Here is a 13,573-nt window from a genome sequence, read left to right as displayed (position 1 = left end):
CACACTACTGCTCGGTGGGGGAAGGTGGGACATCCGCCCTATAACAACACACCATTGGTTGAAAAGGGGGCGGGACATGGGGTTTTAAAGATTTGACAGACGCTGCACACCACAGTGGGGCAGACTTGAGTTTTTCAAGTAGCTCTCGGTTACCAGCGTTGGCTAGCAAGGTGCCTGGTATATTGATTGTGAACATATCCCAACCCCTGTGAACACATCCCAACCTTTTAGCTTCTTACCGGCCGCAACTGATTGCTGTTGTGTGAGAGCTCTGACAAGATCAATCATGTGAGAGCCCTCAACGGGTGCCTCCTTCTACACAAATTTTCCTTTTTAATTCCAGGCTATTAATGGTTTATTGCGTGCCTTAGTCTTTAACAATATCTCGGCATTTCTCTGGAACCACTGAGACGTGCTGCGTAAAATATACCCAAAGTCAGTGTCAGTCGATGACGGCTGTTGTGGTAACGCGTGTAATAGATCGGCGGGTGCATTTTCGGGTAGTACAACAGTTAAAGTCCCCTCTTCAGAAACCTCCTGGCGTACTAATGTCAAATACCGTTGTAACACCTGACTATACAGTTTCACTTTTTCATATTCAGGCAGATGCGAGTTCTGAAAAATGTCTCTCATTTCGTCATCCAACCTGCGGGTTATTTTTCTCACATCGCTTTCGTTGCCGGACCGGTCTCGAAGTCGATCGAGCTGTTTCTGAGGTACAAGGTACATTTTTTTTCAGTGTGGTCCATTATCGGTGTTGTAGAAGCTCCGTAATCAATGGTACTGCAATACTCAACAGTGTCCCGATAAAACTGCCGGACTGAATCACCAAGAGTCTCTTTCCTTTAAGAGAAAGACCCTTTTGACTAAAAGTCTTTAAAAGCTTATGCGTTCTCTTCAGGGTCCCAAACTGCTTAGCAGGCTTAGCTATTGCCTGTACAAGATCATCTGAAGCCCCACAGAGAATAGCTTTCCGGTGACTGGGGCTGGCTTTTACCAGAAAATGTAAGTGTCAGGTTTCTCCGAACGCGTGAAGACATGACGACGGCCCGAACGTGTTTTTTCTACTGAGTATATGGTTGCGAGATCACCGACTTTTAGATTCTAAATACATAAGCTGCGGGTTCATCTGGGGGGAAAAGACCTGTTCACAAGCGATAGTCATCTGGGGTGTCGGCATTTAAATCCACCAACAAGTAACCGAAAGGTTTTTTAGTAGCGTCATCGAACGCTTTACTGGGGTACATCTGCCGGGACAGGGTTGTAATCTGTAGTTTATCTCTAGGGTTTTTAAACAGCACCATGTACTTTGTATTTAACGCTATGGTTCTACTTTTCCGGCCTTGACAAAACACATTTTGGACGATATACATGATGCTGAGGTTTCGGTGGTGTACGTATTTGGTAAAAGGTTTTTCTATCTCATTATTTTCACACGCACAGACTCCATCAAATCATCAACTATAATCAAATTTACTCTATCCGGTGGCAGTAGCTGGTCGTCGGAAAACAACGTCGGTAGCCCTTCTATAAACTGAATGTATGGAAATTTCACAAGCAACTCAGTGTATAGAGGTTGCCAGCAGCTGTAACACCAGACTATGTTTTCGGGTTTACGAGTCATAACGGTATCACCGTTCTCCAAGAGTTATTTTATAAAATAACTTTTACCGCAATTCGAGGGTCTGGACAAAATGCATGAAAAAGTGTGTTTTAACCCGACATCCATCGTGTTAATATCCGTAGGGCAACGATGTCAAATTTTCTTGCAGCACCCGCTTGTCGTACACCACCTTCTGGGTTTTCTTTAAGGTCCGGGTCTCACTGCGCCAATCCTTTTTAACACGCACGATCATCGGCTGTTGAATAGAAATGTGTTTAAATTACCAGCACTCTGCATAAGGGTTAACGCCATAGTCAAAAACCAAGTCCCGCAAACTCTCAAAGTTAACTTTTTCACAATTGTTCACATTGAGTGTAATGCCTTTCACCTTTAAACAGGCTTTCCCACCAGACAGCTTGTACCCGTATGACTTGGGTCCTGTTGACACAAACTCGGTGATGTGTTGTCCAGCATCGATTTCGCTGGTCAGCTCACCCAAATAGTCACCCAGCCCCGGATTCTACTCACCCTCCCGGCTCACAAAGATAACGGAATCTGTGTCGTGGTACAGACAGTGGCCTTGCAAAGCATTTAGCAGGTTGTATAACTCCAAGCGGGCATAGGCTGATGTAAAGCTAGCGATGAAAATGTTAGTGTTTGAATGGCCCGTATAGTGGTGTTTAGTGTGTTTCCACGTAACACAGGCTGTGTCTTCATCGATAAACTCGCAGGCTGACACCTCATGATATGCCGTAAATAAGTACCTGAACAATTCATCGGGGTTTCTCACAATGGTGGTCTGTGGTAAATTGTCTCTTTGCCCATACTTGCCCCACAAACTGGCAATTTTTGAAAGCTGTCTTTTGGCCGGATTCTTTTTAATGTTGCCGGGGTCCAGCCGGACACCCTCTTTTTCATAATATTCGCTGATATATCTTTGTTGTTTCGCGACATCTGTACACCACTCTGGAAACCCCGAAGCTACCTATTTCCCTTTCAGATGCAGTTTGATGTAGTCGGGGAAAAAAGATCGTGTGAGGCCTTTTCGAAATGCCAAATTTAGTAAATTTTACACACTCTATACCCCAGATCTAAGACCATCTGCAATTCAGGGGTGCACCAGACACCAGTCAAGGCGCGATCTTCATCACTGTGCTCGCAGGGAGTGGTCTGTTTTGTTTCAGCACACGTACGACACAGTGTGAAAAACAGTCAATTTTGGTTGGAAGAACTGGAAAGTACAAACGTCTGGGTGGGTAAACTTTCACCTTCGCTAAACCGAAATACAGTTTTAAATCTCCAAAGTTGTAATACATTATTCGGGGGTGCCCCAGTGGGTATTTTTTAGTTTTGTTCACAAACGGATACAGACTGGTGAAATCATAGTAATGAATGTTTTCACCGGGCTGCACTGTGTAATGCAAAAAAATAGCATTTGTTCTCACCCCAAAAAGCGAATCGCGCGGTTGCAGAGGCTCTGGTAACTGCGCAGCTGTTAGAAATTTACCCAAGTCACCAGACACTAGCAATGGTCACAAACTGAAAGGGGTCGATGCAGACAACGCAGGCGGCCCCTGTCTCAGTCACGCATGTCTGTCTGGTCATATTCTTGACCTCGTCCCGAAACCTGACACAGCCTTCTCTTAGAATTGCCACTTCCAACTGGTAGTAACGTTTCAACTCCCTCTGTAAGTTAAACACACTTCCCTTGCATTCTTCATACCAAACCAAAAACTCGGCTTTCTTGCTTGGCAGCATGTAGTTAACGCCGTAAAGTTCTGGCGGCGGCAGCGGGCCGACATAATTTTGGTTTTCTGAAGTGTTCATCAAGTGTGGAAAATGACCCTTACCCCCGGGGAACCCCGGGGAGAAAGTTTAAAGAATCGATAAATCTGATGTTCAGAGCTTTTACAGTCATACACATTATCTTAAAACCCTGATTAATTAGTTCAACGTCCATCTTTTCATCTAACAACTGTCTGATTACTAGGTAATTGTCATATCCCTTGCCATTGTGCGATATGAACGTATGGTTTTTGAAACGTCTATCGATAAATTTACACACAAAATCCTTTAGACAAGTTTCACCATAAAATTCCCAGCTTCGTTTATTGTTAATATGAAGGGCGTGGACGTAATTTGGTATGTGTGTCCCCATTTCTTGCATACATTCAAAGTCGAAAAAAATGTACTTGTTTGAAATTTTGGGGTTGTCCAAAGGCGGTATGTAGCACAAATGTGTGTCAGGGGTGTCGATCACATTGTTACAACGCAAGCACAGTTTCTCTTTACATTTGTGACATGCGAGGTTATAAACCCCACATTTCTCACAAAAGACCCTGCGCTCACATTTACTAACACCCGTCGCCGCATTCTGAAAGTGTCTCGCCAAACACTGAGAGCTACGACAAAAGACCTTACAGGCCGGGCAATTCAGAAATTCTGCATCAATTTCGCAGCACTGGGGATCTAAACATGTTTTACAAGCTTTAACACAGGCGTGTGCGTTCTTGTGGCTATACGCCGCATGGCAGTTAGTGCAAAAATACGCCGCCCCAACAAAAGCTTTAATATTTAAAAACCCGTAACAATGCTCTTCATGCAGTAGACCAAAAAAATATTTTAGAATTTGGTGGTGTGGGCCCCGTTGTAAAATATTTCCAATCACCCTGGTCGTGGTACAAAATTTTAATGACCACCTTTAAGTGTTTTTCAAAAGCTGTAATGTCTGACAAACTAATTTTCAGATTCTCTGGAAAACCCAACTCTTTGTGCATTTGTTTAGCGCCCTGTAACATTTCCCCATCGGTACAACCTTCATTCAACAAACCGTACACACTCCCGGCGAAACACAGATTACCGCCCGTGTAATGTAAGTCGATAAGGTGCGCTTTTTTCCGAGCAATTACCCGGCTGTACAGAACGGATTTAAATCTTCAGCGGGCACCCCCCTGCATATTCCTAACTATCGTCACCACTAATCGGAGGCTGTCATTGGTGAGAACTTCTGTGTGGCTCTGTAAGAGGTCTGAGATGTGGCTTAAAAAATCGGCAGCATTTAATTCTCCGGGGTGTCTCCTGCTTGAGAACAAGGGTTTGTTAAACCCACCCGCAGTCAAACGCAGCTGTACAAAATCATTCGCCCCGATGTTTAGAGATAGTTCATCTAATATTCTCTGGACTGCACCATGCACAGCGTCTATAGCCTGTACATACGAGGCTATTCTGTCGAGATTAACAAAACGAAATTCTTCATGGTGCTCTGTTGCTCTAAAATTATTATAAGACCTGTTATAACTACGTATATGCTCCAGGAAAACTAAGGGGTCTCTATTCACCCCTGCACTGCCACCAACCTGATTCAGATCATTCAGCACAACCGGTTCTCGGTTTTCAAAGTTACCGACATCCTGTTCTGCTACAGCACCCCAGGCCATGAAGTTATTTTCCACCAATGCATTCTCATTGTTTGGTTCGGGCGGCCCTTGGGAAATCTGATGCCTCTCTGAATCTTTTACGGCGCAACAAACATGGTTTTGCCAGTTTAATTCTTTTATTAATGTACAAACGCTTGATGTTGGCAAGCGGTTGGTCTTTTAAACACTTTTTAGACCGCATGTTTAGTCATTTATCCCTGGGGGTCTTCACCAATGAACTATGAAATAACATTATAAGGTTATGAAATCCGGAGTTTAGAGTGGCATCCTCTTAAGAAAATTCGTCTAAGAGGCTAGCGGCTTAAACCTGGATCGGTTTTGGAAACAAGGAATGTGCACTTGCTAAAGAGGCTCTTAGATTCTCCAAATCCCGCTTTTTATCCACCTCATTAGTGCCCACTGTTGATAGTAACTGTGCAATATACCACACTGAGTCACGCACATCACCAAACACCAAGTCTCTAATTGTGTTATTATTTCTCTACAAAGGCTTGGCACGTTTGGTTTTGGGCAGAGTATTAACAGCCGTCTTCGATGCAGTCACCACCTTGGGGTCCGACGTTTCCGCCACATGTTTCACCGCTCGTCGATACAGCTGCAGTGTGAATAAATAAAAGACTTTTTAATGCCACGCCAATGCTCCACATCTCAAAATCTGAAAACTACACTGTGATAAAAATAAAAGACTTTTCAACACAACAATCAATGCAATCTAAATGGTCAAAATCAGAAAACTACGATAACTAGGATAAAAATGCCACACATGTGGCGTATCCTTACACAAAGGGCTGCAGGTGAATGGAACAAGTTACGTGGACATGTTGTTACACCGGTTTCCTTTAAGACGGTGGTGGCGCTACTGGGTCAAGCGGCATTGTTAACGGCATATAGACACATGGCACAGACCAGTCGCTTTTAACTTTAAAGGCTAAGCAGTTTTAAAATAAGGCTTTTTAACACTCCCAAACAGAAACTACGCGAACTAGGATCTTTCAATGAATTAACATTCTAACAAAAAAGTAACGTTTGCCGTAAGTGGATCGTAACACATCTTGACCACGCTTAAATTATATTAACCTTTGATTGTTGATTTCAGAGGTTTTGAGCTCGTTGACCCAGTTAACGTGTTGGCTCAGCGTCGCAGTTTACTTTTTGAAGGTCCAGGGTCTGCACGGAGAGGAAAAATACCATTAGTGAAAGAACTCAACACCGCAAATTACCAAAAAATAGAAAAACGGTGGGGATTTTTATTATAGACAAGTTTAAATGGCCATGCTAAAAGAATGTTTTATATAATACCGACCTCTTCTCCCAGGCGATCTGATAATATGCTCCGCACCCTCTGGTATGACGTGAAGATCTGCATGTGTCTCCACAAGGTTTTGTGGTGGTATTGTAAACCCCAAACGAGGTTTTTTAAATGTGTAGCGACTTGTCCCTTCGCCCGCATCTGTGGAATAGACACATATGTGTATTGGTGTGGAGAATGTACCCCTGTGTCTTTAAGACTCACATGGTCGTAAAGCGTTATTCAAAACATTGTCGTAATTACTCACCAGTGTTGGGTTGCGCCGTAACTGGGATTTTTACAGCTGTGGTTTTCGGGGCTAATGGAAATGAATGAATACACACAGTCACGACCACATTACGGAACAACTCCCTGGTAATTCCATTATAATAATTCAATATTGCCTAGTATACAAATATTATACAACGTTTTGTAGCTATAGCTAACATGAGACATGCACCGTGACGTTGTAATTGTCTCACAATAAGCCAGATATACATACCGCTGAAATTCGTGGAGTCCTCGGCTTCGTCTATCAAGTCGAACAGTGTTAAGTCTGTAAATAGACTATCTTCAGACTGTTGTAATTGATCGGCGTGATCCATTCTGACGAGTTAGGCGATAACGTGAGACTGTAAGAATTGGAATCCAGCCAAAACTTCGCCTGTTAAACTGCTGGTACTTATACCCAAACCGATAAACATTATCTTCTAAGAAACACACATGGCCCCCCCATAAAACCATTAATCTTAGGTATCGTTGGGGGTGCACGTACTGGTCTGTAGAAATTATTTTAAGAAACATTTTAGAAAACGTTTTAGACCGCTATAATGTTAAAATCTATATTATTTTAAGGCATACAACGGTGTCTAAATGTCATAGCTGTTAAAACGTGGTGAAAATGTGCTGTGGTGTCTGTGTTTGATTCACCAACAGACCGCTAAGAATATTATCAAGCAAAATGTTTTTTATTAACGCTATAAGAAAATGTATCTGTTCTTTATAGGGACGTGTTCACAAACCAAGCTGACGTTTTGAGGTTTTATTTTTTCGCGCTGCGATGTTAAGAACATTTTTGCGTGAAATACATGGGGTGCTTGTAAATTAGAAAACTTTACATGAATTTAAAATGTTTGTAAACTTTCCCTGGGGGTTCTCACCCCACTCTGCATTCCAGAGCCTTTAACTAACCCCTCACAAATTATCTCTACTGGGTAATTTTAGAACTTTAGGACCAATCCGTTAAAGTATGAAAACCAACACCCCATCATTTGTTGCCTGTTAATACCTTAAAGACTTTTACGCTTGCGCTGTGTGGAAATTTATCTCAAACTTTCGAAAAAGCTGTCGCGAATGTGTTATTAAAAATAAAATGTGTCTTATTACGTTATTTTAAAAACTTTAAGACCAACCCCGCGTGTTTAAAATTTATTTTCTGGGCAAATACATCATTTGTGTTTGCGTTGTGTGTTAATACTTTAAAACTTATAAACTGATACGTGAATACTTTTCGCTCTCGATAAATCAGGGGGGGGTCATCACAACCAATGTTGTGATGCGTTTTAAAGCATCACAACCAATTGAAAAATGTCTTGTGTTATGTAGGCGTGTTACACCATTGGCGCATATTCTTAAACGCTCCGGCCTGACAGGGTCGCAGTGCGTGCTTGGAGCTGTCAGACACCGCGGAGCTGCTGAGATGGCTTCTTTGTGTGGAGAAACAACGGGGTCCGCTACTCTACAAAGTGAAGAGGTAGGCGGCTAAAATATTTTTTCTGATCGTGGAATAGTTGTATCGGTGCTTAGCGTATGTCATTTTAATACTTGGTCTTCTTTTTAGCAAAACCCGATCCCACCCTCTGCACCCTGTGACAGCAGCAGGGGTGTGAGTTCAGCTGGGGTACCAGATGTTGAAGAACTGCCGGGTGCTAGCGATGATACCACGCTACAAATGGTAAATATTAACGAAAAACCTTAGCTCAAAAGTGCGTTAAATGCTCTATATTTTAGGTACAAAGCATGTCTATTTTGTTAAGCCTTCCTTTTCTTTTTCCTTTAATAGAATAAAGAGGATGTGGACGGGTCAGTCTTCAGCCTACCGGCACAAGTGAATGTCTCGTGTCTATGCTTGTGTGTTCGCCCAAATGTTAATAAAGCTGATGCCCATGTCCCTAATGAGCCCGATGTTATGCCCCAGATTGTGAAAGCAGTAGTTTATTGCATCTTCAAACACTGTTTAAAGGGGGTCCTGGTTGATGACTGCCCGGCCTGTTTGATTGACCATCCCGGGCAGCGGGGTCACACATGCCTGTCTGGCGGCTACACAGATGTGTCTGAAGACGTGACGTTTGCCGCTTTAGAAATTTATAAGTCTCTCAGTTTAGCCCGAATTTTATCGGCTGTTCTGTACACCGCCCGGTGTCTGGGTTCATACACCATTACAAATGACACTGAGCGGTGCATAAAACAGTTGCTAAAACATATAATTGAGGACCGCTCCCCATACGAGCATGTACACACCACACTTGAACAGCTGGATGAAAAATTAGTAGACGTGACTTTCGATGCGTTGCAAAAGAAACACTATTCTTATTTGTACAGACGCAAAAAAAAAGATCTAAGTAAAATGTGAATACAGATTTCACTCTGTTTTACAGACCCGGGTGTGCCATTGTCCGAAGAATGAAGAATTTCGAATGTATATGTCTGAATTCTTACTAAGAGTGCTTTACACACTTCTCTCTACAAAGCTTGATATGCAAAACAAAGAGTCGAATGCTAATGTCCTTAAATTTGTTAAAGAGGTAGATGTGTATGTCAAGAACTTGAGTGAAATTATTGCAGATCTGATGTTTTCAGATCAGAAACAGAAGCCTGGGGGGTTCTACAGTGTGTATTCCAAAATACAGCGTGTTTTGTACAGAACCTGTGGTAACACCATCCCGCTGATTACGCAGGCAATTTTTTTTGCTCTGCTAGATCGGATCGCCCAGTGTGGTTCACATGGCTTTAGACATGGGGAGCGGAAGGGGGTTATGAATGCTTTTTCAGATGCCTCAAAGTTTCTCAGCAATGTTGGGGTGGTGGTTACGTGTCCCGAACTAATTTTCCGCACCAACATTTAATTATTGTTTGCAAACAGGAGCCAGTAATGCGTGTGTGCTGCGTTGTTTCAGTGTTTGAAACACCCACTGTTGAAATAAAGCGGTTCACATTTCACATACTTGCAAACTGGAGTCTGTAACTTGTGTAAAAAGTGATGCTGCGCTGTTTCTGTGTTTGAAAACCCCCTGTTGAAATAAAGCGGTTCACATTTCACATACTTGCAAACTGGAGTCTGTAACTTATGTAAAAAGTGATGCTGCGCTGTTTCTGTGTTTGAAAACCCACTGTTGAAATAAAGCGGTTCACATTTCACATGGTGTTTGTCCTGCGCGTTCTTTCCGTGAGACTTTACGCAGTCAGTGTGTGTGTGTGCTTAAAACCCTGCTGCTTTTGAGACACAGCTTGTGCAGCGTATAAGCAGCCTGGCCGGACAACCACTCGGCCACCCGGCCGCGGCTGGCGCCGCTCACACCCCAGGATCTCGCGGCCCGCACCAGACTCCCCGTGCCGCTGTAACTACCCGATTTCCTAGGGTTATAATAGAGCGCACTCAACCCCGCTGCAGACATGGTCCCCTTCCAAACCAATACACACTTTCACACACCTAAAGCGAGGGATGCGCCGCCTTGGGGCTTTGGGACCCTGAGGCTCCGGACCGACCGACCGGCCGGGGGGGGGGAAGGCGGGAGTTCCGACCCTTAACGACACACCATTGGCTCCTGAGGGGGCGGGACAGCCAACCACCGCTGACTCCCATTGGCTGGAAAAGGGGGCGTGGTACCTGTCAAAAGTTTGACGAAAGGTGTCGCTTTATACTACTCACAGGGTTGCCCATAAGAGTGAAAAATAGACATCAATTATTCAAACAATTACAACACTCTTCCTCTTACAGTGGTCTCATGTTATTTTTCTTGCAATAAGAACAGTGGGATTGTTCGACTGTATTGTTCCCCAACTGGTTGAATAATAATAACAATAATAATAGTGGTGGTAGCTGATTTTTCTTGTCCGTGGCCGAGTGACCTGTGCAAGTATGTTGAATTATTCTCCTCAAGGTATTGCTTTAGCAATTCAAAGAGTGCAGGTTTTAACCCATTCAGTGCTTATTTCAACTAACGCCACGTTCCTTCAAATAATTCACAATGTAGAGGTATCATTAGTAATAAGAAAATAGTTGCACCTCGGAGATCCATCTCACAAAAGCAAAGACTTCTTAAAGTGCACTTATGAGCTTTAGAACCCGAAGGAGTTATCTCTCCTAGTTATTAAATGTGCAGATAATGAAATCTGTAATTTACGATTTCCAGCACAGTTTTCTCCAAGCTTCTGCAACCTTCCAGTAAGCGCGGTACTTATACAGCAGTACATGGTGGAGTAATGCCGAGCTTGTGAGTTCAAGCCTCACATGGAGCAGTTTTGCCTGTGTTTTCAGCTGCAGAAACTTAACATCCATTGCCCTAAGATTGTCAAAAAGCAATTCCTTCTCTTTCATTTGAAGTCAGATGAAGAGAAGTCCCAACAAAAGCACCTAGCAGCAGTGGGATTTGAACCCACGCCTCCAAACAGACTTACGCCTTGACCCAGTGCCTTAGACCACTCAGCCATGCTACCTGCCATACTAGGCCTCTTTGTCTCATTACTTGCTCGGAGAAAGCCGGGTGGCTTTTGCTCTTGTCACCCGACTAAGTGGCGTTATGACCGTGGAAATGACTACACCTGCTTTTTTCTGAGATGCTTCCCTTCTCATGGGGAGATCTTGACTTCTTTAACACCTCTGGATAAAGTTCTTCTGTGGAGCAGGCTTCAGACCTCTGTGTACAGCACCTTTGATGTCATTTTATTTTTACAGCAGCCACATCCTAAAAGTTGTGTTTTTTACGTTTTATTTGAACAACAAAACTACATACAATACAAACAAGAGCACATATAACGTATCAAGAAAATCGTCAGGGGCACATGCTATTATACAATTACACTTTATGAAAAACGATTACACAAGGTAAATAAAGATAAGGTCCGCACAGCTTGTTCTTACATTTCGAAAGAGTCCGTAAATACCCCTTTACGTCTATTTTGAACTGTTCAAATGTAGGACTCTTCCAAGACCATTTCACTTTATACCACATTCCTAAACGAGGATGCATCTCCTGTTTTAGAACTATTTTGAGCGGTATGGCTTATACAATGCACCAGCAGTTTTCCTAATCATGGACTGCAGATCTGTGGTATAGTTCAGCCGAATTCGAGGGATCCAGCAATCGTACTGGATTTGACTAGGATTCTGAAATGTCTCTTGCAAAGGTTTTCGGGTTTGCTTGAACCTTTAATAAAATAGTGATCTGAAACTACCCAGCTTACAATCTGTGGGGTTCTTGTGGCAAAGCACAGTCATACCTGACCTGTCTGGAATGACCACTGAGAGTCTTTATCCAGAAGTGACGGCACCACTCCCGGTAGAATGAGCGAGAAATACAGCATGACATGGGGAGTCATGGGGCTCCCACAGTTCATTTTTCCTAATGTTACTGATTTTTTCACTAACATTTTGAGCTTTTCACAATCAGACCTTTTTTCACATTTAATAAAATATTTTAACCAGCGAACCGGTTTTATTGGTTTGTGAGGTTTGTGAATGCGTGCAGTAAGTCCTTATTGAACTAGGACAAAATATTCCTGATGGAGCGCTGTGCGCAAACATTGAATAAACTCGACCCTTGCAGATGATTCGGCATGAAGAAGCAGAAGATTAATGTTTCACAGACAAGCAGCACGCCAGTACAACCAATATAAAATTTAATTGACGGCTCACAAACATTTGCACTGACTCAAAGGTGATCTCGACGGACGTTGTACCCTGCATAACGCTGAAAGAGCTAAAGAACATTTCTGTTGAGAAGACAAAAACACGCTTCTTTGTGCTATGATGATAAGATGACAAAATTTGTCTTTAAACACCTTGCTCAGCCTCTCACGAGACTGTCAAAAATTGCTCCCACCGATTGTATTTCAAATCGGAGGAAGCAGGGTATTGGGAAATGTTTTCAACTAGCAGTAACTGCACCTCTGCTAAACCTCATAGGCGAAGATACTGCCACTGTGCAAAGCTGACGGTTGCCAGGCAACCATGGGGCTCCTACGGAAATTGCGATTAATCATCTCATGATATGCCATTCCTGTAACGCTTCACGTTTGTCTTCCCCTTATAGCTTTAGGTTTACATAGGTTTAACTATTACATAGTTTACATCCTTTGGATACATAGGGCATTCTGAGAAATCACTGCTCATTTTCAGCAGTAGATGACAGAGCCTTGATGACGATGACAGAGCAAAGATATAAGATAACAGAGCAATGTTCTCGGATTTTGCACAAACAAATCCTAACTTCCTGAAAGTATTACAGCACATTTCCGTCTGACTTTCCGTAGCTTCAATATGACTGACACGACTGGACAAACACAATCTGTGGCATTGAGCATGAATAGTCTAGCAGGCATTGTGTTGTCTCACTGCAATACAATACCACTGCGGTTCGTGACTCTCTAGGAAACAGTCCACCTGGCCCTGAAACCCATTCGAACGTCTAGCGACAGTATTGAACAATATCATGATTCCTTCGCGATTTGTGGAATCAGCACAAATGCTGGAGAAAGCTTCCGATATCAGTGGCATTATCGTATGATGTTCTGAGGGGCTCTGTGGTGTGCGCGTTGATGGTGTAGTGTTGGGCATAGCTGTCTTCCAAGCAGTTGACCCGGGGTCAGTTCAAGCCCAATGCATCAACAGCCGTTTTCAAATGCTGTTGAAAACTGTTAGGAAGCTAGTCACCTATACATTTTTGAAAGCACTAAAGCACAGCCAGTCTGAATTTGGGAGAATCATACAGGTGATTCTGAGTGATGTCTGCATCCACACAATTTGATAAATGCTAAATGGAGAGGGGATTCTGTGTTAATTGTGCTCCTCCTGGGAGAGGTCAAGATGAGAAGTTCACGAGGCTGGTGGTAAATATCCTGTCCAGCAATATCGGGGCTGTGGGGGGTCAGATCTATAGATGTAGTAAACACATTAGTAGAGACGGTGTGTCTGCTCTCTGTGTGAGAGCCGAGCAGGAAGAATAATCTGTGGTCTGGGACGAAGAG

The 13,573-nt window shown here is 43.1% G+C and overlaps 1 protein-coding gene and 1 non-coding gene across 2 annotated transcripts; one reads left to right on the top strand and one right to left on the bottom strand.

Annotated features, from left to right (window-relative positions):
* The first annotated feature begins 6,598 nt into the window (after nucleotides 1-6,598).
* Nucleotides 6,599-9,663, top strand: LOC148824673 (uncharacterized). The gene is made up of 5 exons (XM_088926436.1): nucleotides 6,599-6,703; nucleotides 7,934-8,081; nucleotides 8,169-8,282; nucleotides 8,391-8,435; nucleotides 8,986-9,663. Exons 1-5 carry the CDS (start codon nucleotides 6,651-6,653, stop codon nucleotides 9,451-9,453), a joined length of 828 nt encoding a protein of 275 aa, XP_088782562.1. The 5' UTR covers nucleotides 6,599-6,650; the 3' UTR covers nucleotides 9,454-9,663.
* Nucleotides 9,664-12,397: 2,734 nt separating this feature from the next.
* On the bottom strand, nucleotides 12,398-12,539 carry LOC148824672 (U4 spliceosomal RNA). The gene has a single exon (XR_016093259.1). It is a non-coding gene; the product is annotated as a U4 spliceosomal RNA (small nuclear RNA).
* Nucleotides 12,540-13,573: the final 1,034 nt, after the last annotated feature.

This window comes from Atractosteus spatula, chromosome 10 (genome assembly GCF_055471065.1).
Source record: "Atractosteus spatula isolate fAtrSpa1 chromosome 10, fAtrSpa1.hap1, whole genome shotgun sequence".
NCBI classification, from domain to species: Eukaryota; Metazoa; Chordata; class Actinopteri; order Semionotiformes; family Lepisosteidae; genus Atractosteus; species Atractosteus spatula.
This window is presented reverse-complemented; position numbering and strand designations above follow the sequence as displayed.

What these genes read in the sequence shown, in the direction of transcription:
- LOC148824673 (XM_088926436.1), top strand. Translation starts at nt 6,651, where the DNA reads ATGGAAATGAATGAATACACACAGTCACGACCACATTACGGAACAACT. An exon ending in CTACTCTACAAAGTGAAGAG is followed by an intron (nt 8,082 to 8,168) that starts GTAGGCGGCTAA and finishes TCTTCTTTTTAG; the next exon opens with CAAAACCCGATCCCACCCTC. An exon ending in TCTTCAGCCTACCGGCACAA is followed by an intron (nt 8,436 to 8,985) that starts GTGAATGTCTCG and finishes TCTGTTTTACAG; the next exon opens with ACCCGGGTGTGCCATTGTCC.